General features: G+C 32.9%; 1 protein-coding gene across 2 annotated transcripts in view; it reads right to left on the reverse strand.

Annotated features, from left to right (window-relative positions):
* LOC131845212 (uncharacterized) overlaps nt 1-24351 on the reverse strand; it is a 203962-nt gene that overhangs the window by 89988 nt on the left and 89623 nt on the right. Inside the window, exons 2-3 of one of the 2 annotated variants that reach the window (XM_059194255.1) lie at nt 20439-20497; nt 348-462 (exon numbers count right to left, since the gene is read on the reverse strand). In XM_059194255.1, coding sequence (XP_059050238.1) covers nt 348-453 — 106 coding nt within the window. In that variant the 5' untranslated portion in view covers nt 454-462; nt 20439-20497. Of the gene's footprint in view, nt 1-347; nt 463-20434; nt 20498-24351 lie in introns of both variants that reach the window. The other variant, XM_059194254.1, reaches the window with a different exon arrangement.

The following is a 24351-nucleotide window of genomic DNA, read 5'->3' on the forward strand; positions in this document are numbered from 1 at the left end:
TTTAATCGTATCAGCAGACCCGAAGATTACCTCAAACAAACAAATAAACTTTATCTCTTTATAATATTATCATCACCATCATCATTTCAGCCCGGAAGTCCCTTCCCCAAAAATCTCCAGCTTTACAGCCCCAACGGCCACTTGTCCTACAAGCTAAGTGCCCTGCCCATTGCCACTTCACTTTCGCAATTCCTCGGGCTGTGTCGGTCGCTCTAGTTCTTCAGCGGATCTCTTCATCTCTGATACGCTCACTCCAAGCACTCCAAGCATAGCCCTCTAGGGACTCTGAGTTTATTTATGATGCCCATAGTTAACGACCACGTTATAAGTATAGAAAAAAAACTGACCATGGTGGTGTGTGTCGGTGTGCGGCGGTCTGTAGGGCGGCTCGAGCGAGCCTTCGCGTACACACGACATGAGGCCCGCGCCGCCCCCGCCCCCGCCGCCCGACATCCGCCACGCCTGCAAACAGACGAACAAACACTCGTTAAATTATGCAAAATATATCTTGTGTCAATATTTTATTAAATTTATGTCTGTCATTTTATTTATACAGAAATAAAAAATATATACTACGACAACTGGAAACCTTAAAAAGTATAATATAATAACTATAGTACATTATTAAAAGGAGAAGGCAAGGTTCCGAAGATACTGGCAGAGTTCCCCCTTTGAATAGCTAGACTAATTCTTTGTCCGAGGTAGCTGCCAGCTCTTCTGTATGGAATTTATAGCCTATATAATTCCGATGTCTAAGTTATATTACTGTAGTTTTGTCAAATTTCGTTCAGTAGTTTTTGCGTGAAAGAGTAACAAACATCCATCCATCTCCTCGACGACCTCGGTGGTCTAGCGGTCCAGCACACCGCTTTACGTCCGATGGTCGCGGGTTCGATTCCTCGCACGGCACAAACATTTGTATTCATGAGTATGATTGTTTGTATCGGTCTGGGTGTTTTCTAAGTATAATATGTATGTATTTACGAAAAAAAAAATTATCTATGTATTTGTATCAGTTATCTAGTGCCGGTAACACAAGCTTTAGATAGCTTAACTTGGGACTAGATGGCGCTGTGTGAATTGTCCTGAGATTATTATTATTATCCATCTATCCTTCCATACAGACAAACTTTCGCGTTTATAATACTATATAAGTAGGATCATGTAGGAACTTGACAGCATTGTCTCCGCGGTACTCATTCTTAATGGACATTACTCCTATCCAGTGGGATTTCTCAAAACCCCTGCCCTAATGGATGCCTACATCACACGGGAACTTCTGTCTAAAATTTACAAGTAATGGTCTGTAGACGTATAAAATAAAAGACAATTCTCTTTAGTATACACACTACAGCTCTATACCATAAATTTCCATTCTGTGGAATATTAAAAAGAGATATATGTAGCTAAATAGCTATGTATTATATATTAGAGCTTGACATTTTACATATGTATATCAAATCTTGATAAAACGTTTATGGGACCAGATGAGAAGCATCAGCTTTCAAATAAAAAAGAATCACCAAAATAGGTTCTCCGAGGAAAATTCTGAGGTGAAAACACAAGAAAATCACAGTCCAATTGCTAATATTCTTGATCAGTGTTCATAATTTTAAGTAATTTCAATTAAGAAATAAATATAGATACAAATTATAATAATAAAGAAACAAAAACATTAAACACAAATAATAAATTGTTTCAAATGAAAATCAAGTGATCCCTATTTGTATACAGTAGAAGAGACAAATTACGGTGGCAAATTGTTTGTTAGTGATTATCGACTTTAAATAAGCCTAAATTGGGCAAGGCCACGAGCGACTGGCACTGTGTATTGATTCTTCATTCTTCACTTTTTTATAACACTACAAAATCTCGACTATTATCTATACATATAAATAAAATTAGAGTGCCTGTTTGTAATCTTGAAATAACCGTTCTTACTACATGCATACGAATATAAATACGATACATATATTATACCAATATAACATTTTTTACAATTTTCATCTGTCTGTCTGTTTGTTCCGGATAATCTCTGAAATGGCTGGACCGATTTTGACGGAACTTTTATTGGTAGGTAGCTGATGTAATAGGAGTAACTTTTATTTTAGAAAAAATCATTTGTTTTAGAGAAATAAAGTTAAATTTTATTGCGAATGATGTCGCGGATGCAATTAATGCTTAATAATTTCATTCTTCAGTTTTATATGATAACACTACCAAAACTCCTCTATTGTGTTTAATAACAGCAGTCTAGGGTATTTTCATTTCAAAGTTCGTGATTCAATACTGAGGAACAAGAGGTACCTCGGTGGTCTAGCAATTGAGCACACCACATCACTTCCGATGGTCGCGGGTTGGATTCCTTGCACGGCACAAACATTTCTATTCATGTGTATGATTGTTCGTATCGTTCTAGGTGCTTTCTATGTACATAACATAATACACAAGTTAGCACATTGCAATCGTGTCCTAATCCCGGTTTTAGAGGTGTTTGTTTGACACCACCGAATGTAGGGTTAAATTCCTTTAAACGAGGGTTGTTCACCCTATGCGTCTCGTTTTACGCAAATATTTTGTAACCCCATAACATTTCCTGGCTAAACGCCGGGTTAATTAAACTTGACATCCGACAATTAACTGTGTTAACACAAACTTGTGAACTAGAGGTAGCAATTTTGTACCTTATTGACGGCCTCGGTGGTCTACTGGTTTAGCACACCGTCTTACTTCCGATGGTCGCGGGTTCGATTTCTCTTACTAAACGATTACTATTACTAAATAAACTAAACCATTCCTATTACTAGATGATTACATACATAAATGACAAATGGGCATGGGAATAGTTGTTCATGCACTGGATTTAACGTTAGGTCTAGACACCTACATAGGTATAAAAAACACTCTTGTTTCTTGCCAGTTCTTCTCAATCCAATCTGTAAGTATGTATACTAACGACGGTAGAGAAAAACATATTAATACAAAAAACTAAACGTTCATAAGCGGCTAAACTGTCCTACATGTCAATGTGCTCCCTCTAATATGATTGAGTTCAATGATGGCTGGCTCATCCGTCATACTCGTGAACGGGTGCTTGTAGGTATTGACTTCTCTAATGCTGCTTGTGGGGACTGGTCTGTTCGGGTTACGAACACTGATTATACTATTTGCTTTTGCAATAGCATATGCTGGTGAACACTATTCTCCAAAATATGAATTTAAAAAAGAATCTGTATTATTGTAGACATGTACAACATTTATTTGAAATGAATACGAGCTGAGTTTCTTGTCAGTTCTTCTCATCTCAAAATCATTCCGAATTTATAGTATGTAGATTTAACATATCATAAGAGTCTGTAATAGACCTACATGAATAAAGATATTTTGAATTTGAATTTGGATTACATGAAATAATTTTTGAAGTAATTTGATTACCCCATATCTGATATCAGTCGTGAAAATATGATTGATTGATAATTAAAATAACTATAAACATACGTGATATTATGTTAGATAATCATAAACCATATATTACATGTTACGTCAAACATTTAACCATGATCATAAAAAATATATGACTAGTAAGATGGGATATCTTAATAATATGATAGGGCCGTTAAGTAACGCAAGACTCATCGCATACAAGGTCAGGGCTGTTTATCCCGCACCATTGAAGGTCAAGGGCGGGGCATGGATCGATACGGATGCTGCGCGAGACAAAGACGCCGCTCTACCATATTGAAACTGCGAGAAAAAGATAGACGATCCTCACAACACTAGTTGCCATCTTCTGCACACATTCCCAAGGTTCAAGGAATTGGAAAATACCTAATGTCATTGTTATAATTAATTGTCAATAAACTGGCTTTAAAAAAAAGTAATTCAATTGAGTTTCCAGCCAGTTCTTCTAAATTGGATGTATATACTGAATACCGTCCAGCGGTAGGAAAGGAATTAAAATCTTATATATAAAATTCTCGTGTCACAGTTTTCGTTCACATACTCCTCCGAAACGGCTTGACCGATTCTCATGAAATTTTGTGAGCGTAATTAGGTCTGTGAATCAGCCAATCTATTTTTCATCCCCCTAAATGTAAGGGGTAGTCTACCCCTAATTTTTTTTTTTATTTTAAGGCAAAACAGCATTTGTCGGGACAGCTAGTTATAATGTAAACAATTTGACGTTCATAAGCGGCTAAAATGTTCTACGTGATTTTTGAATTTGAATTTGAATTAAATAGTGAAGGAATGCCGTCACGACTTTTCGAGTTTGGAGTTAGGTTTCAATTAATTAACTCTACTGATGACCGCCCAGTGGTGTGGTCGAATCAACCCTAATTAATTTAAATTATACGTTTCTGCATTATAGGTTTTCAGTATTACAACTATTTAATTAAATCTAGTGGTCGCCCAGCGGTCGAAACTCGACCATAATTAATTAAAATTATAAGTTTGAACATTGTTAAGGTTCTATTGACAAAGACTATAGACATAATATTAAAGACAAACAAATCTATTTAACTAACTCTAACTTTTTATAGTGTGCCACCTACCTTTCCCTTACCCAATGCTTCTATCTCCCTGGTTGTCTGTAAGAGATTGCTTTAAGCGATAAGGCCGCTTTTTGTTTGCATATACTTCTTTTTTTATTTCCTATTTGTAATTATTTGTTTCTTTTATGCACAATAAAGAGTTTTATTATTATTATTATCTATTCTCAAGTTAACCACAGACTTAACAATAAATAAGAGATATGCGTGTGTATGTGTGTCAAATATGTGGTAGTGCTTAACAATAAATAAAGTCAAATGTATGGTAGTGTGTGTAATGCTTTTTTATTGATTGAATGTAATTTTATTGTATAACTAGCCGTACCCGCGACTTCGACCGTGTGTAATTTAACTTATTTATCTAAAATAAAAGTAGCCTAAAGTACTCCTTATTACATCAGCTACCTGGCAAAAAAGTCCTGTCAAAATCGGTCCAGCCATTTCAGAGATTAGCCGGAACAGGCAAACAGACAAAAATTGTAATAAATTTTATTTTGGTGTATGTACCGTATTTACATTCATATGCATGTAGTAAAAAACAGTTATTTCAATGTTACAGACAGACACTCTAATTTTATTTATATGTATAAATGAATACATTTAAAAAAAAAATAGCATTCTCCACTCCTCTATATAAACTAGTGTGCGAAATTTCATACGCCTCCGTTCGCGCAAATTTCATTAAAAGGGGTACAAAGTTTTTGCTTCAAGTATTAATATATATCATATTATTTACGAGTTTGTTCGTTCGTTTGGTTAAACGCGATATTCTTAGGAACTATTAATTCGAAATGTAAAGTTTCTTCAGGGATCGATAAAGTGTCACATTGAGTAATGAGGGGTTGGAGTATAGGGCACAAACAAGCTTGAGGCTCACCTAATGTTAGATTATTAAGTAGTAGGTAAGCATGAGCTTACCCCTGCTTACCCCACTGCTAGCAATCCACCATGCCAGGTATTGAGTAATGAGGGGTTGGAGTATAGGGCACAAACAAGCTTGAGGCTCACCTAATGTTAGATTATTAAGTAGTAGGTAAGCATGAGCTTACCCCTGCTTACCCCACTGCTAGCAATCCACCATGCCAGATTGGCCTCCTTGCGTTTCCCCCTGGAATTATCGTGTTAAATTGACAATAAATTTACCATGGTGTGCTAACTGACCTGACTTCATGTTCATCTTATCATCCTCCACTAGTACCCCGCCAGAATAACTATCTAACTAATCATCCATAGGAACAAAAAAACCTATGAGTTCGAAGTCGGAGGAGTAAACCACTAAGATACTGCGTTCTCATATATCATATTTAATAAATATGTACGTAATAAAAATTTAATCATACGATAGCTGTCACAGCTAATATATTACAGGTATTATACCTTGTGTATAATATACAACCCTATATGACATCCCTTCGAGGAAAGAATTTTAGAAATTTCCCACGGGTTTGAGATGTAACGGGATCCGCGTTCGTGACTCCACGGGATCAAACATATATATGTATAATATGTACCAGTATATTCACAAAAACGTGACACTTATTGTCCTTTTCCTTGGGCTGTTTCCTTAATTTAAAAGGAAGGAACAAAACACTAATAGTTATCTTTTTATTGGGACCAATCATTACATAGCATAAAACAAAGTCGCTGTCGCTGTCTGTCCGTCCCTATGTATGCTTAAATCTTTAAAACAACGCAACGGATTTTGAAGCGGTTTACATATATGACATGTACACCCGTGCGAAGCCGGGGAGAGTAGCTAGAGTAGCTAATACTATATATAATTATAATAACAATAATAATCTCAGTACAATTTACACAGCGCCATCTAGACCCAAGCTAAGCTAGCCAGAAGCTTGCTAGATAGATAGATAACTGATACAAATACATAGATTTTTTTTTCGTAACTACATACATAATGTACATAGAATACACCCAGACCGATACAAATAATCATACCCAGGAATACAAATGTTTGTGCCGTCCGAGAAATCAAACCCACGACCACGACGAACTCCGGCCGACTGTGCTTCTGCCGGGGGTATAGAATAGAATAGAATAGAAAATCATTTATTCAAATAAACTTAATTTAAGCACTTTTGAATAGTCATTACAATTTGTTTTTATCTACCACTCGTTCGGAAAGCTGTCTCATCACAAGAAGAACGAGCAAGAAACTTGTGTGTTGCTCTTTTAAATAATCCTTGTAAGTTTACATATACAAGTCGAAACGTATGAATACAAACTACCAACAAGCACAAATTTTTTGGGTCAAATATGAATATGCAATAAGATTAAATCAGTCGTAGTGATAAGAGCAGACCAGTCCCTACAAGCAGCACTCGTTCACGAGTATGACGGATGAGCCAGCCATCACTGCGCTCGACCATATTTTAGGGAGCCCATTGACCCGGCCCACCACGCCGCCACATGTCTGGACATTTTAGTGAGCATGACTACTCATTCCACACGACCACGTCACAGCTATAAAAATTACTATATGGTAGTTACAGTATTCGCACTTTACATAAGGATGCATGCGGCAATCAATACAAAAGCCGCTACGCTATCATATATCAAGAAAGCAGTATGAAAATTAAAATTATAACGTTGTCCGCAAATAAACTTATTCTTGCTATATATTGCTATCATCTATATATCTGTATGTTGCCATCTCCTCTCCTTAAGAGGGGAGATGAGAATTTTTGGGAAAAAAATAATAATAATAATATAATAAAAATAAAATTAAATTAATACTAATAATAATAAAAAAAAAAATTATTTGTATATAGCATTTACATTACAACACTACATACTACAGCGGCGAACTTCTAACGCCTAACAGTCGATTCTTTTAATATTTTAGTTTTTTTAATGCTTATTCTTCTATTCGGACCCCGGATCAGCTAATAAGATAAATAAAGAAAGTTATTAAGTCAATAAATACATTATGTCAAAAATAAAAATTATATTACAACATTTAAAGTAAAAGGAGCAATTAAAGTTAATACTAAATAACTAAGGCCGAAAAAGAGATGGATGGACTGTGTGAAAGATGATATAGTAAGAAAGGGAGTAAATAACGAGATGACTGCGAACGCGCGTCATCAAAATGCGACGTAATCACGCATGTTTCACAAATAAAGAATATTGAATCGTGAAGAAAAAAGAATGACTGCAAATAAATGGGATAAAGAAGTAGATGATTGAATAACTGAATGGATGAAAGTTGAATAATCCAGCGTTCTCACATTGAATCCCTGACAACCTAAACTAGATATTGTAACATGTACATGTAAATTGTTTGTGTGTAAATGTATTAACAGTAAACTCATTAAATTAATGAATACCAGTGAGGTGTTAAAAGAAAATGGAGAGCACATAATTAAAACCAATAAAGTATAAGATAATGAATATTACTTAAGCTGGAACTCTTTAAACTGAGATCGTCTGTCGTTAAATAAATGTAAATCTTGTGAATTTATGCAAGCAGCAGAACACTTAGTGGCGTTGAATTTGAAACGCTAGAAGTCGAGATAATTGCTTTCTGTTAGGCCATTCCACATTTTATGTATATAAGGCAGTTGATTGAGTTCTTAAAAGGGAACTCTGCAAGTTTAAATATATAGCTATTAAGAGTTTATAAGTTTTACCGTTGATTTTGGAACTGTAAATATTATTATTAATAATACTCATATATAAAACAATACATATATGTATATTGATCATGTCTAGTCCTGTTAAGGAAAGTGTATATGAATGTGGATGGATGGAAAGGGAGAGGACGCCCTAAAAAAAGATGGATGGATTGTGTAAAAAATGATATGAATAAAAGGAAAGTACGCTCAGATTTGATGGCCGATAGAGATCAGTGGAAGAGAATGACATACTGCACCGACCCCAAATAATGGGATAAAGGCAAGGCGATGATGATGACACAAATGTATATAATACTACGCTACTAAATTTACAAAAGCGCAGTTATTGTGGAAATTACTTTAATTATTTTGGAAATACAGCTCCTGATATTTGCAATAATCTTTGTATTGTTGAAAGAACTTATTCATTTATAATTCATAATAAACAAAAAGACAAAATTTCCCTATTTGTAATATCAGTTCAGAAATGCATACAATTAATAATAAAAAATACATACTCGTGAACGGGTGCTGCCTATGGGGACTGGTCTGTTCAGGTTACGTTAGGTCAGGCATATGCTGATGGTCACTCTATTCTTCTCAATTTGTATTTAAAAATGTATTTGTATTATTGTAAACATGTACAATATTTAATTGAAAAGAATACGAGCTGAGTTTCTTGTCAGTTCTTCTCATCTCGAAATCACTCCGAACTGGCGGTAGATTTGACATTTCTATATATTCATAAATTAAATGAAAATTAATTTAAATTAGAATTAAATGTATGCACAAAATACGAGAACCGAATTGGTTTCACAAAGTACTCTAGATAAAATAGAACTAAGAAGATGTACACAGAAGAGAGACAAGAGATATCATATGAAACAGAAGATATATACTGTAAAAAAAATGATTCTAGTTTGTATTTAATAAAGATTCAAAATCAAAAGACAGTGTAGCTAGATGTAAAGTTTAACTAAATCCAATTAGACACAATGATGGAAGAAACCGACAATTTGTGATAATCGTCTTTATAAGTCAAATTGTTGAAAACTAATTACATCAATGGAATATCTTACAATTAAAATAGTAGGAATAACGTATATATACGTATACTTAAGTAACTATAATTACTAGTAGTCGAAATTCGACGACAATTAATCTATACATCTATACATATGAATAAAATTGGAGTGTTGATTTGTAATATTGAAATAACGTGTTTACTACATGCATATGAATATAAATACGGTATATACCAAAATAACATTTTTTACAATTTTTATCTGTCTGTTTATTGGCTAATCTCTGAAATTGCTGGACCGATTTTGACGAGATTTATTTTGGCAGATAGCTGATGTAACTTAGGCTGCTTTTATTTTAGAAAATTCTTTTATTTTAGAAAAATATAGTTAAATTCCCTAAGGACGAAGTCTCGGGACATAAGTATGTAGTTTGTAGAATGAGATGTATATAGGTTCTACTGTCAAAAACTATACTTCTATAATCACAAGTACCGGCAGTCGCATAGGCAATAAACAAAAGAGTAATGCGTGTGTTTTCATACATGAAAAACCATTAGCATTCGGAACTCTTCTATATATATACTACGAGGTGACCCGCGTAACTTCGTCTGCGTTTAATTTCCCCACCTTTTACATATTTTTCATTGCAGCTCAGCTCCTATTGGTCGCAGCGTAATGTTATATAGCTTAAAGTCTTCCTCAACAAATGGATTATACAACACAAAAATAATTTTTCAATTCGAACCAGTAGTTCCTGAGATTAGCGGGTTCTTACAAACAAACTTCGAACGACAATATTTTTCATTGCGGCTCAGCTCCTATTGATCGCAGCGTAATGTTATATAACTTAAAGCCTTCCTCAAAAAATAGACTATTCAACACAAAGAATTTTTCAATTCGAACCAGTAGTTCCTGAGATTAGCGCGTTCAAACAAACAAACTCTTCGATCGAAATAAGTGTACGCAATTACAATTTTCGTAAAAAGGGGTACAACATTTTTGCTTCACGTATTTATATATAGAATAATACTAATGAACCATCAATCAAGAATTTATAGAACCCGTCAGGAATTTCCAAGAACTTTAAAGTACTTTGCAAACTTCACTTTTACGTAATTATTTGATCAAAGTTTTCTATGTTCTTTGTTAGAAATGTCAAAAATTAATCTGTCCCTGTTCAAGTCACTCTTTGGCTATAAATCTGTAGATGTATGCCTTTACAACATCTATATATATACTATTAATCCACATATATATATCTTACAATAAGATACCAAAGAATTAGCGCGATAACGATTACTTGAATGACGAGCGTGCATGGCAATAGTTGTTCATATTCATATTCATATTACTTTAGTTGTTCATACATTTTCAAGATAACTATATCACAATTATAATTTTAAGTATTCAAAATAATATATTAAATTGTATATAACATAGTAATAAAAGTCACTTAATGGAAAATGTTAGACATAGACATTGTAAAAAGGACCTATATAAATTCTGTTGATGTTAATTGTTTTATAGTTAGTACATTTTTATTTTTAAGTAAATACCTTGTTTTAAATAAACTATGTCCATTTCGTTTTAAAAAAATAAGTAATTCAATTATGATGTATGTCTAACAAGGAATAGTATATGAACAATTGTAACTGTCATTATACGCTGTTCAATGAAATACGGTCTCACAGAGGTGCGTCTATGGATTCCGATAATTCTTAGCTCTTTTTTGTTGCCTCAATTGAGACCCCAGGACAATGAAGGAAAAAAATATAATGTAAAAACTTGACGTTCATAAGCGGCTAAAATGTCCTACATGAATAAATGATTTTTGAATTTGAATTTTAAAAAGTAGTTGGTTAAAATAAATATAATAGATATATAAGAGAACCAAAATATAATATAAAATATAATAATCTGTTTTCTGTTATTTAAAATATATTATTTTAATAGCATTATGTCTAAGTCCATAGTAATCTAATTTATCAAATAATATGTCATGTCTCAAACAGTCAAAGGCTTTAAGTCACAAAAAATGCTACCGCATTTCATAGATTTATCTGGTATAAATTCCATGGTGTTAGTAATTGCCATACCTGTCGACGTTCCCTAAAACCATATTGTTTGTTTGAAGAGATTAGAAATACTGCACCATATATTTCTTTAATATTGTTTCATAATTTTTTGCAAAATCATATTGGACGATAATTTGTAGGTTCTTCAGTCACCTGCCAAATTTGAAAACATCCGGGAATACTCCTTCGTCAATACATGAATTTACAACAATAAGTAATAAATTAATTAATTTGTCATTATTTAATATTATTCAATTATTCTATAATCCATGTCATAAATATCTTTAGATTTTTTAGACTTTATAGCGCATAATATATTCCAATTCTTGTAAAGTAACATGAAAAGTTAGTGATGTACATGGTTTTTTTATCATGGGTGCATTTTATTTTGTCCATCTTTACAGTATTGCTTATTTTTTCTCTAACATTACAGTAAAAATTATTTAAAAAATTTGCGATTAAAATGGTAGCAACTGTTCCATTTTCTGTTTTAATTTTGTCAATCACCTTTTGAGAATTGTTTTCCATTGTTTCGCGTCAACTTAGAAATTATATTCCAGCATTCTTTTATCTTGTTATTGGATTGTTTAATTTTATATGATATCTGTATTTTTTTCGCAGTTACCATTACTTTTTTTAAACATTTTTTGAATTTATTGATTTTTTGTTTTCGTCTATTGGATGGGTAAATGCATTGTAATAATTCGAGTTTATTTAAAGTGTCCTTTGATTTGAGTATTCCTTTGGTTTCCCATCTAGATTGGTTTTTTCTTACATAAATTTTCTTCTTAGGGAAAGCGATATCATAAAAATATTTTAATCCAAGTATAAAAATCTCAGCTTTTTTATTTGAGTCAATACAATTATTTACTTCATCATAAAAATGTTTGTCAGTGTTTACTAGATAGTGAAAATAATAACAGTTACTTTTAGAGAAATTACGTCCTATAAAAATATTATTAACATCCTTTTTACCATTATGTTTTGATTTACATGTAAGTTTAATAACATTATGATCTGATATTTTATAGTCTAGAACTCTGCTTTTAGATTTGTCATGAAAATTAGTTACAAAATTATCTATACAAGATGGGGCCTTTGATAAGAACGTGTTTCATGCCGAAATTATTTAGTATTATTTTAAAGTCTTTTAAATGTTTACTTTTAAGTTGGAAGTCTAAATTGAAGTCACCTAACAAAACTATTTGTTTATTTTCTTTACTGATTTTATTTAAAACTTTAGAAATCGTGTCGTAAAATATATTTTCGGTATATACAAACAATTATAGTATTTGATGACTTAGTTCCATTGGCATGTGTGTGCGATATTTCATTTCATTTCTGACATATATGGCAATACCGCCATGCTTATTTTTTCTTCTGCAAAAATACTAATTGAAAGTTATTAATATTTATTATATTAATTTGCAACCGGACACCAAGTTTCACTTAAACACATCACATCACAATTCATACTGTTTGTTAATAATTCAATGTCTTCTATTTTATTATTCATGCTTTGTACATTAGAATGTAAAATTATTATTTCTTCATCCTTAGTGGAGGCAGCATTGTAAAATTTTGGGTTTCAGGGTTGTATTCTTCACTATGATACTTGAGAAAGCTGAGTGAAGATGAATTTTGAAACTTATTGTTGATCATATTTGACATTATCTTCCTGTTACGTGGAAGGATACCCTCATTATCATCATTTGATTCAATGTATTTTATTTTATTATAATTGGTAGCTAAAGAATATAACTTTTTATTAATATCATATATATGTAAGTCGTTCCTTTTATTATACTTTAAACTTACAAACATTATTCCATATTCACGGGAGCTATCAGTATGTAAGATATTATAAAAATGAGGATATTTATATATTTTTATACTGAATTCGTCAATCAATATAATAACCAAGTCATTTTTTCCGTAACCCAAAACATATTTCCTAAAGTTTTCCAATATTTTATCAGTACTAGCATAGGGTTTACATATGTTAGTGACGTCAAAGCTTAAAATACTCGCCTACTCCTCGTCCTGTTTCATCAGAGAAAATTAAAAGTTTTCCTTGTTTCCGATTGTTTAAATTATTAATATCAATGTCTATTTTGTCTATATATTTATTTTGAATATTTCTTATTTTTGGATTATTTGTTATAATTAGGTTTGGGTGGGCTGATCCTCTTTTTAATTTTATATATTCTTTATGTATCTTTTTGATAACTTTAGCCTGCCGTCTAATTTTTTAAAAAGTTTTCTGTTTTTATGTAGTTTACTGCCTATAAAACTTGTAATTGGCTTCTTCCTGGATTCCAAATTGGTCTTTTAAGGTTGTTATAACTCTCTGTGATTTGGTTCAATTTAATCTGTAGTAATCTATTTTGAACATTTATATCATTTAATTGTTTTTTATAGGGAGTTAATATCTTGTTGTTTATGTTCACGGCTTCCTCGTAGTCGTCATTTACTTTACTGTTGAATGTTTCCATAGTAATGAGATCATTTTGTAAGTTTATAATAACGGCTTCTTTGTCTGCCAAACATTTCTTTAAAAGTTGATTTTCTTTACATATCTTTTCAAATTCTATACTATTCTGTTCCTGTTCCTCTACTAATGTTTGTACTAATCTTTCCTTTTCCTTCAATTTTATGTCAATATTACATATTAATTTCTCGTATGTCCTAATGCTATCGTTTTTATCCTCTATTTGTATTTCTAATTCGTTAATTGTATTATTTTGTAGATATATATATATATATATCGGCGCAAAAGTTTTTTCGTGCCAGTTACAAACTGAACCAACAATGTATTATCATAAGCAGTAAAAATACCGATTCCTTTGTATTGAGTTACAATTTCTTGTCGTTACACTCCTCTCTAATGGAATCGTATTAAAGTCCAAAGGTCAGTTTATCGTGTTCTGTTAGTTGTGAGTACTATTGACGGTATTTAAATATTCTGCGTATGGAGATAGTTTGTAGTGTTATTTTTTATTTGTGTAGATTATTTTCACTGTTATTATGTGATTAATACAGGTTTATTTTAGTGTTTATATGGATGCATAGTACTCACTACGATTCAAGTAAGTGTCCTTTTATTCACTCATCCGGTACTTCGTATGTTGTTTTTTGTTTGGCACTTCGATCCACAATTTACACTCAAAAATAATATCCAATTATAATTAATTAACTTGTTAACTTATATTTAATAAATTTTGATTAAATAAGCTTGGTTTGTATTTTATAAAGATAATTAACGCGGAGCCAATGTTTACTATGCGGCGCCCTCTAGCGCAATGCATCATGCACGGGATTTTCATTTAATGTTAGACATAGACACCTATATAAATATCTATAGATTGTAAATAAACTGGCTTTTAAAAAAATAAGTAATTCAATTGATTTTCTTGTCAGTTCTTCTCAATTGGACCGCACTGGACGGTAGGGAAAAAAATATAATGTAAAAACTTGACGTTCATAAGCGGCTAAAATGTCTTACATGAATAAATGTTTTTTTGAATTTGAATTTGAAAAAAGTAGTTGGTTAAAATAAATATAATAGATTTGAGACAAAATATAATATAAAATATAATAACTAAAATATATTATTAAAAGGAGTCCCTTTACGCAAGGTTCCGAAGATACTGGCAGCGTTCCCCCTTTGAATAGCTACACTAATTCTTTGTCCAAGGTAGCTGCCAGCTTCGATCTCCTGTGATGTCGGCTAACCTTTTGTTATTTCTTTGAAAAGTCTTATAGCGCTAGGAACCCACGGACCAAGAGTCTCGACACCGAATGGGACAAAATCATATTCGGAATCACGCCTGTTTTTACATGCTTTGGCTTTTTCAGCCGCTTCACACGCTGCACCAGCTCTGTTGTTGGTTCCATGTAGATGGGATGGGGCCAGCGTGTCTGAACAGATTGCATTATTGTAATTACTTAATTGATTTATATTATTTTGTTTAATTCCGCTACCATTGGCATGTGTGTGACCACAAATATTCAGTGCGGAAACCTGACCACCGCTACTGGAAGCGTTACGATCTTCTCTCTTAGTGTTAAAATTCCGACCGTTAACCGAGCCGACCGAGGTGATAATAATAATAATAACAATAATAATAATAACTCTCCCAATTATTATCTCGTCCACAGGTGTCATCCCAACATCCCTACACACTAGCCTGAAGATATTACAACGTCACCAACTTACTTTCATCCTTCTCCAAAAAGCTGTAACATTAAACACTTGTAGAATAACCCGCAAATTTTTGTCCTCCACTTAAAAATTATCCATCCTCATCATTCATAATTTATCATTTCATGTCATTGTTTGGTGATTTTTACCCGCAATGATCAGTCTATTACCCCATCAATGGGAGATATATAATATAATAATAATAACCACCTACTTTCATCCTTCTCCAAAAAGCTGTAATATTAAACACTTGTAGTAGTAGTCCCCAAATTTTTGTCTCCCACTTAAAAATTATCCATCCTCATCATTCATCATTTATACTGTCATTGTTTGGTGATTTTTACCCGCAATGATCAGTCTATTACCCCATCAATGGGAGATATATAATATATATATAAAAAAAAAATAATAATAATCTTTATTTGTCTCAAACCGAAACTTTTTACACAATAGAACTATTACCCATAGGATAATATAATTTAAAAACTAATGAATGAGACAAAACGGTCTATAACTCAGGGAGGGCAGTGAGTCCACCCTGACTGCTATTCTGTTATAGCCTTTATCAGTAAAATACAATAAGAGATCGACTACGACGATAGCATAGCCTTAAAGACAAAATTTATTTCTTTATACAAGAAATTACAGTAATCACCTGACGATATAAATGTAATCGCGTATGAAATTTATTCACACTCATCAAGAAATGCGCGGCAATTTTTTCTGCACCCGACTTGTTACGATTTCAAGTCAGGAGAAAATCATTGAACGATTTAAATTGTAAAACAGGTTTCTGTTGAGGCTGGATTAGGCAAAATGAATCCATTTTATCATATTATAGACGCTTGGAGGACGCAGTAATTTGAATGTTATTATGTTTAATGACGTTATTGTACGTGTATGTGAATTATGTTTGCATGAATAATTGTATATATTGCTTCACCACCTGATTGTTCTTTATACTTTATTGTACACACACATCTATATACATATAAATAAAATTGGAGTGTCTGTTTGTAATATTGAAATAACCGTCTTTTACTACATGCATATGAATGTAAATACGGTACATAAACCAAAATAACATTTTTTACAATTTTTGTCTATCTGCTTGTCGGTTTGTTTGTTCCGGATAATCTTTGAAACGGCTGGACGGATTTTGACGGGACTTTTTTTGGTACGTAGCTAATGCAATAAGGAGTAACTTAGGCTACTTTTCTTTTAAAAAAATAAAGTTAAATCCAAGCGGACGAAGTCGCGGGTACAGGTAGTAGTAAATAAAATTATATACAGTAAGTGTAATGTACAAGGGCGTGCTTATCTCTAAAAAGAGATTTCTTCCAGCAAATCTAGAATGTTATAAAATAGTGTTTATTATGTTTATTAAATAGAATATTAAGGTGAAGGTAAAATCTACAACAATATTAAGTATTACTGTAGATTACCTCCGCAATCTTACTCAAAAATCTTACTAATATTACAAACCCGAAAGTTTATGAGTACGGACAGACGGATGGATGTATGGTTGGTTGTTACTCTTTCAGGCAAAAACTACTGAACGGATTTAGATGAAACTTTACAGTAATGTACATCAGAATACTACATAGGCTACAAACTTCATATGGGTGAAACTGCGGGTTCAACTAGTTATATATAATCTGTAAAAGTCACTTGATTGTTATTTACATGTATTTATATATGTACTGTTACCCCATGCTTACGTAGACATTTTTAAATTAATTTATTTTTAAATTACATGATTTATTCGTGTAAAAAAGTAAATAACTACCGACGACGCCAACGACGAATCATCATCTGGACTCCCCTACACTCCACGTCATCCAAAATAAGCAAAGTACCCCCCCCCCCATAGTGATTACGTAATACTTGAACAGCCCCCAAAAAATAAGCACAGTAACCCCCCCCCCCTCCCTAAAGATATTACGTAATACTTGAACAGCCCCCAAAAAATAAGCTCAGTAACCCCCCCCCCCCCCCCATAGACATTACGTAATACTTGAACAGCCCCCAAAAAATAAGCACAGTTAACCCCCCCTATAGTGATTACGTAATACTTGAACAGCCCCCAAAAAATTAAACACAGTAACCCCCCCATAGTGTTTACGTAATACTTGAACAGCCCCCAAAAAATAAGCACAGTAACCCCCTACCCCCCCCCCCCCATAGTAATTACGTAATACTTGAACAGCCCCCAAAACAATAAGCACAGTAACTCCCCCCCCCCCCATAGTAATTACGTAATACTTGAACAGCCCCCAAAAAAATAAGCACAGTACCCCTCCCCCCCAAAGTGATTACGTAATACTGGAACAGCCCCCAAAAAAATAAGCACAGTAACCCCATAGAGATTACGTAATACTTGAACAGCCCCTAAATACTTGTTATTTTCAATAATACCACCTAATACACTGTGACACCTGTTCACACACTCATATGGAATTTCCACTTGGAACAATAATCACTTGTAAGTATATGTGTGTGTTTGTTGCCCCAAATTACGAGGTCACGTCCTAGCAATGCCGTGTACACATCTGTCTAAATACACGTCAAACTTGATCTAATTGTACATGGGACCTAACGGAAATAATCTATGTATCTTACGAATATTATAAACTAGCTGTACCCGCGCCTTCATTCGCGTGGAATTTAACAAAAAGTTAATTAAAGATTTTTTCTAAAATAAAAGTAGCTAAGTTACTCCTTATTACGTCAGCTACCTGCCAATAGAAGTCGCGTCATCGCGAAATTGGTCCACCCATTTCAGAGATTAGCCGGAACAAACAGACAGACAGACACAAATTGTAAAAAAATGTTATTTTTTGTGTATGCACCGTATTTATATTAATATGCATGTAGTAAAAAGGTTATTTCAATATTACAAGCAGACACTCCAATTTTATTCGTATGTATAGATATATCTTATTTAATATTTATTATACAGCTTAAAGCCAAAACATACTGGTAACGATGAATGTGACCACTCAGCATTTATACTGTAGTATAAAGTTCACAGCGCTAATTTTCAGTTTTCAAAACTTTTCAAATTCAACTGATAGTTTCAGAAATAGATTTCAAACTGTCTTACTTTATATATTAGTAGATTAATATAAAAGTCTGTATTTTTGAAACTTCAAAAACAGATTTTTTATTATACAGAAGAATGTATTCTAATATATTCGCACTTTAAAGAAATATTTTTTTTTATACTCTTTATTGCACCAATTACAGAACAAAAACAAAAAAACAATTAAAATGGAAAATATACACTGATACAAAATATCGCTAAGCAATCTCTTCCAGACTACCTTTAGGTGGATAGAGAAATAAAAATAAGAACAGGGTAGGTGACGCACGTAATAAATATATATGAAATATATATGACATATATCAATATATACTATATATATATATATAAACATATATACACATTAATACATGTATACATACACATACATATACTTAATAGTGCACATACATTTGGAAAATATATCTTAGATATCTAAGAATATTTCTATATACAATATATTTTAGATATCATTACAAAGTATAAAACAAAGTCACTGTCGCTGTCTCTCCGTCCCTATGTATGCTTAAATCTTTAAAACTTCGGAACGGATTTTGAAGCGGTTTTTAATAGATAGAGTGATTCAAGAGGAAGCTTTACATGCATAATACATGTACGAGTAGCTAGTATTATATATAATAATAATAATAATAATAATAATAATAGTAATCTAGAAAATTCACACAATTTATTCAAATAAACTTACTAAAGCTTGTGTTATGGGTACTAGACAACTGATACATATACATAGATATTTTTGTTTGTAAATACATATTATACATAGAAAACACCCAGACTGATAAAAACAATCATACTCATGAATACAAATGTGTGTGCCATGCGAGGAATCGAACCCGCGACCATCGGAAGGAAAGCGGTGTGTGAATACAAACTACCGATTAGCACTATATAATATATATTATATATATATATATAATATATTTTATATCTCATAAATATTAACTGAATATCATATATTTATGTTCTTTTCATATAGGTTTAAAAATAAAGTTTGTTTTCAGACGATACGACTACGCTGTTGTTTGTTATGATAAATATTTACTGCCTACAGAAAAAGTATCATATCTGTTTTCATATAATTAATGTAATGTAATGTTTATATATAACTACCTACTCGCCCCGGCTTCGCCCGGGTGTACATGTATTATACATATAAACCTTCATCTTGAATCATTCTATCTATTAAAAAAACTGCTCCAAAATCCGTTGCGTAGTTTTAAAGATTTAAGCATACATAGGGACGGACAGCGGCTATGTTTTATTGTGTATGTAATGATATCTACAATTACTTCGTAATTATAATTCTTTCTAATATTACAAAAGCGGAAGTTTCTGAGTTGATGAGAGATGGATGGATGTTCATATACTCTTTCACGCAAGAACTACTGAATGGATTCTAATGAATCTTTAAAATGACATAGCTTATACATCAGTAACCGTGGTCACAACTAATCTATATATATATATATATATATATATATATATATGACTCAAAGGTGACTGACATAGTGATCTATCAACGCACAGTCCAAACCACTGGACGGATCGGCCTGAAACTTGGCATGCAGGTAGATGTTATGACGTAGGCATCCGCTAAGAAAGGATTTTGATTCATTCTACCCCCAAGGGGATGAAAGCTTGTATGAAACTTTGTCAATTTTAAACCGATCGGGCTGAGACTTTGCATGCATAAAGCTACTATGACGTAGGCATCTAAGCAAGCAAGCTAGTAAAAGCTAATTACTACATATAGATAGATAATAGACAAGTAGACACCATAAATTATAAGCTACTGAAGAACTGTAATTACTTTAACTTCTGAAATATATTTGGACTTACCTACCGCTTTCAGGGGTTTGTTTCAGATCCGGTTGCCATAGCAACCAGTGGCCCCTACACGACCTGTAACAAATAAAACAGCATAATGATTATATCTATATATTGACTACTACTACCAGCTACTGCTAGCTGAATCGCGCAACTTCGTCTGTGTTTCATTTCCCCACCTTTTGCAATATTTTTCATTGCAACTCTCCTCCTATTGGTCGTAGCGTAATGTTATATAGCGAGGGGAAAAGTATTGCTAGTAATGTGGACTCTCGACCCCATTGCTAGCAATGTACCATGTCAGGTTGACCTCCACGCGGTTCCCCCTAGAAACCATCGTGATAAATTCCAGATGAATTTATCACGATGGGCTAACTGACCTGACCTCATTCTCATCTTATCATCTTCCACTGGTGCCCCGCCAGCGTAAACCGTTAGCGCAGGCGGGTGCACCATTTCATTATCATATACAAAAAAAATGTATAGCTTAGAGCTTGCCTCGACAAATGGACTATGCAACACAAAAATAATTTTTCAATTCTAACTAGTAGTTCCTGTGATTAGCGCGTTCAAACAAACAAACACTCTTCAGCTTTATAATAATATATATATATGTATATATATAGAAGATATGTTTTAGCGTATATGTCTTTGTTTACTATATATTAGGTGCCTGCCTGACTGGGTCCTTAATTATATAACAAACTCAGTGGTCTAGCGGTTTAGTACAACGCCTTAATTCTAGTGGTCGCAGGTTCGATTCCTTGCACTGTACAAACTCGTAAAAACGGTATTCTTAAGTATCGGTTGTTTGTATCGGTATAGGTGGTTTCTGTGTGTACTATATAATATAATATCTCAAGATAATTCACACAGCGCCATCTAGTCCAAAGTTAAACAAAGCTGTTGTAATGGGTATTAGTGAATTGATATAAATACGTTGCTATATTTTTTGTAAATACCTACATAATTGATGCGTATGTAAACATTTCTTAATATTAAGAAAATGTATTTGTGTTTTCTTCTAAAGAAAAGATATTAATTTGTTTTTGACATTCTGACAGCGAGTAATCAATGAGCTACATAATAAGTCGGACGTTTTAATTCATATATATAGTAATAATATTCATTAAATATGTCGTGTTACAATCTATCTTCACGTCAAATTTCATTAAGTTATGTTCAGCCGTTTAGTCGTGAAAAAATAACGAAGATACGCCCAGATAAACAGACATATTAATAGATATTAGTATGCATTAATATACGTCTTTTTCTAATTAATTTAATTACCTCAATTACTTACATAATTAATTAGAATTATTACATTCTGAACAACGCTACCGACTCTCAACAGTCTCAACAAATATATTTGTATAAACCCAAAAGTGGGGTACCCTCTGCTACATTTGTACTGTGCATATTTATAGACTACTGTTGGCACTTTCTATCAGGTGGGCCATTCCTTGCTCTTCCAGTTACATAATAAAAAAAGAAGCCATAGACAAGTCAATAGGCCGCTAATATGAACAATGAGCGTATTGAACGTTCCGAAGTGCAGTGCGTGCCGACTGCCGATTGTAGAACCCAAGGTTTTTGTGCTATCCGGTTTTTGCGTGGAGCCATTGAACCGACAATCTTTCCTATTAGACGATTAGATAACTTATAAAAAACATATTAAAGACGATTTTCGTTTGTTAACGACAGTTGAGATATGAAGTTGTTACCACCGTGAGAAGTTCAAGGTCTGACGTTGCGTTTCCGGAGAATTGTGTTGTGATTTTGTTTTGTGACTTTTGTATAAACATTGTAATATTGACTGTCGTAGAAATTCTAGAAATTATATCTATTACCACCGGTCACACGCTGTGTTAAAGCTATATTAAATTTTAATAAAAAATATAGTAATAATAATAATAATAATAATCTTTATTTACTGCTCACAAGGAAACTTACAATATTGACAAAATAACAAAAGTATGTATTTAATCTTACAAGCTATTCCTTGTGAGTCTGGAGTCTGAACTAAGTCGAGACCTGTACTACAGATCTCCAGGCTCTCTCCGAGGACTTACTGGTATTTAATAAATCTAACAAATGTTTTTGTGAGGTAAAGTTGTATAATGTGTCGCTAGTTGCGGTATATAATATAGTTAATGATATGTGTGTGTGTGAAATGACTGTGAGTGTCTGTATGAGAGAGGGAGGGTATATAGTCTATGTGTTATTCTGATGCATAAGCTATATTACTCAAATTCAAAATATCTTTATTCATGTAGATCTATTACAGACTTATGATATGTCAAATCTACCGTCAGTTCGGAATGATTTCGAGATAAGAACTGACAAGAAACTCAGCTCGTATTCTCTTCAAATTAATATACTACATGTTTACAATAACACAGATTAATTTTTAAATTCAAACTTGGGAGAATAGAGTGACCACCAGCATATGTTATTGCAACAGCAAATAGTCTAATTAGTGTTCGCAACCCAAAGAGACCAGTCCCCATAAGCAGCACCCGTTCACGAGTATGACGGATGAGCCAGCCATCATTGCACTCAACCATATTAGAGGGAGCACATTGACCCGGCCCACCACGCCGCCACAAGTTTGAACTTTATAGCGAACATGACTGTTTCAAGTTACTCCACTACGTCATTTATATTATTTACAGCATAAACTGTACCAATCAATAAACTGAGATTGGTAATTTTCACCCATTACAATATTTACTGTATAGTATCATCAAAATACGTTCAGTACTTTTTGCGTGCAAGAGCAACAAACATCCATACTCACAAACTTTCCCGTTTGTAATATTTTTACTTTTTAGTTGTAAATAAATACATTACTTTTCCTACAAATAAATGTAGGCTAAGTTACTCTTTATTACATCAGCTACCTGCCAATAAAAGTCCCATCAATATCGGTCCAGACATTTCAGAGATTAGCCGGAACAAACAGATAGACCAAAATTGTAAAAAATTATATTTTGCTGTATGTACCGTATTTACTCGTAAATTCACATGCATGTAGTAAAAAACGGTTATTTCAATATTCCAAACAGACACTACAATTTTATTTATATGTATAGATGTAAAGTATTACAATTGCAAAATAAATAATGTAATTTCAAACAGCTGACAAAAATAAGAGAAAGCGATGCACTCCGAGCAACGTGCATTACTTTTGAATGTTTGACAATTTTGTCGCGAGTAGAAAGTTTTTTTATGAACGTTATGTCCATTCTTTACATAACAGTATTACAATTAGGTATTCTTTAAATGTATCCAAAAATTCTGGAAATTTCCTTTCTCATTTCAAATTAAACATTACTATAGAGATTAATTTAGATATATAGATAAATCCTTTATTTGATTACTAGATGTGCCTGCGACTTCATCCAAATAAATTGTCGATACTTCCATTAAACCTTTCATCTCCCTTTTCAACCCCTTACAACCCTTATTTCGGATTAAAAAGTAGCGTATGTTCTTTCTCTGCTTCTTGACTATATGTGTACCAAATTTCATTTATATTGGTTGAGTAGTTTTGGCGTGAAAGCGATATAGACAGATAGACAGAGTTACTTTCGCATATATTATTAGGAAGTAAGTATTATTAATCGTCACACACAATTACAATTGTATAAATATACTAGAGGGTGCGTGTATGCGCGAGGCTTTGTCGTTGATAATTCGACAAGAGACGTTTTTGTCGTTATGTATGATCCTCAGCAATGCAAGGTCGTAAATTCAATGTTGAAGATAGGAAGGAAGGACGGATCAATCCTTGATATAAATACTAATACATTTTCTTTTGTAATTACAGACATACATACATGAAAACACACAGATATATAATACAAACAATCATGAATACAAATGTTTGTAGCGTACGAGGAATTTAACCCCCGACCATCGGAAGT

This window comes from Achroia grisella, unplaced genomic scaffold (assembly GCF_030625045.1).
Source record: "Achroia grisella isolate CSIRO2021 unplaced genomic scaffold, CSIRO_AGI_Agris_v1 utg460, whole genome shotgun sequence".
NCBI classification, from domain to species: Eukaryota; Metazoa; Arthropoda; class Insecta; order Lepidoptera; family Pyralidae; genus Achroia; species Achroia grisella.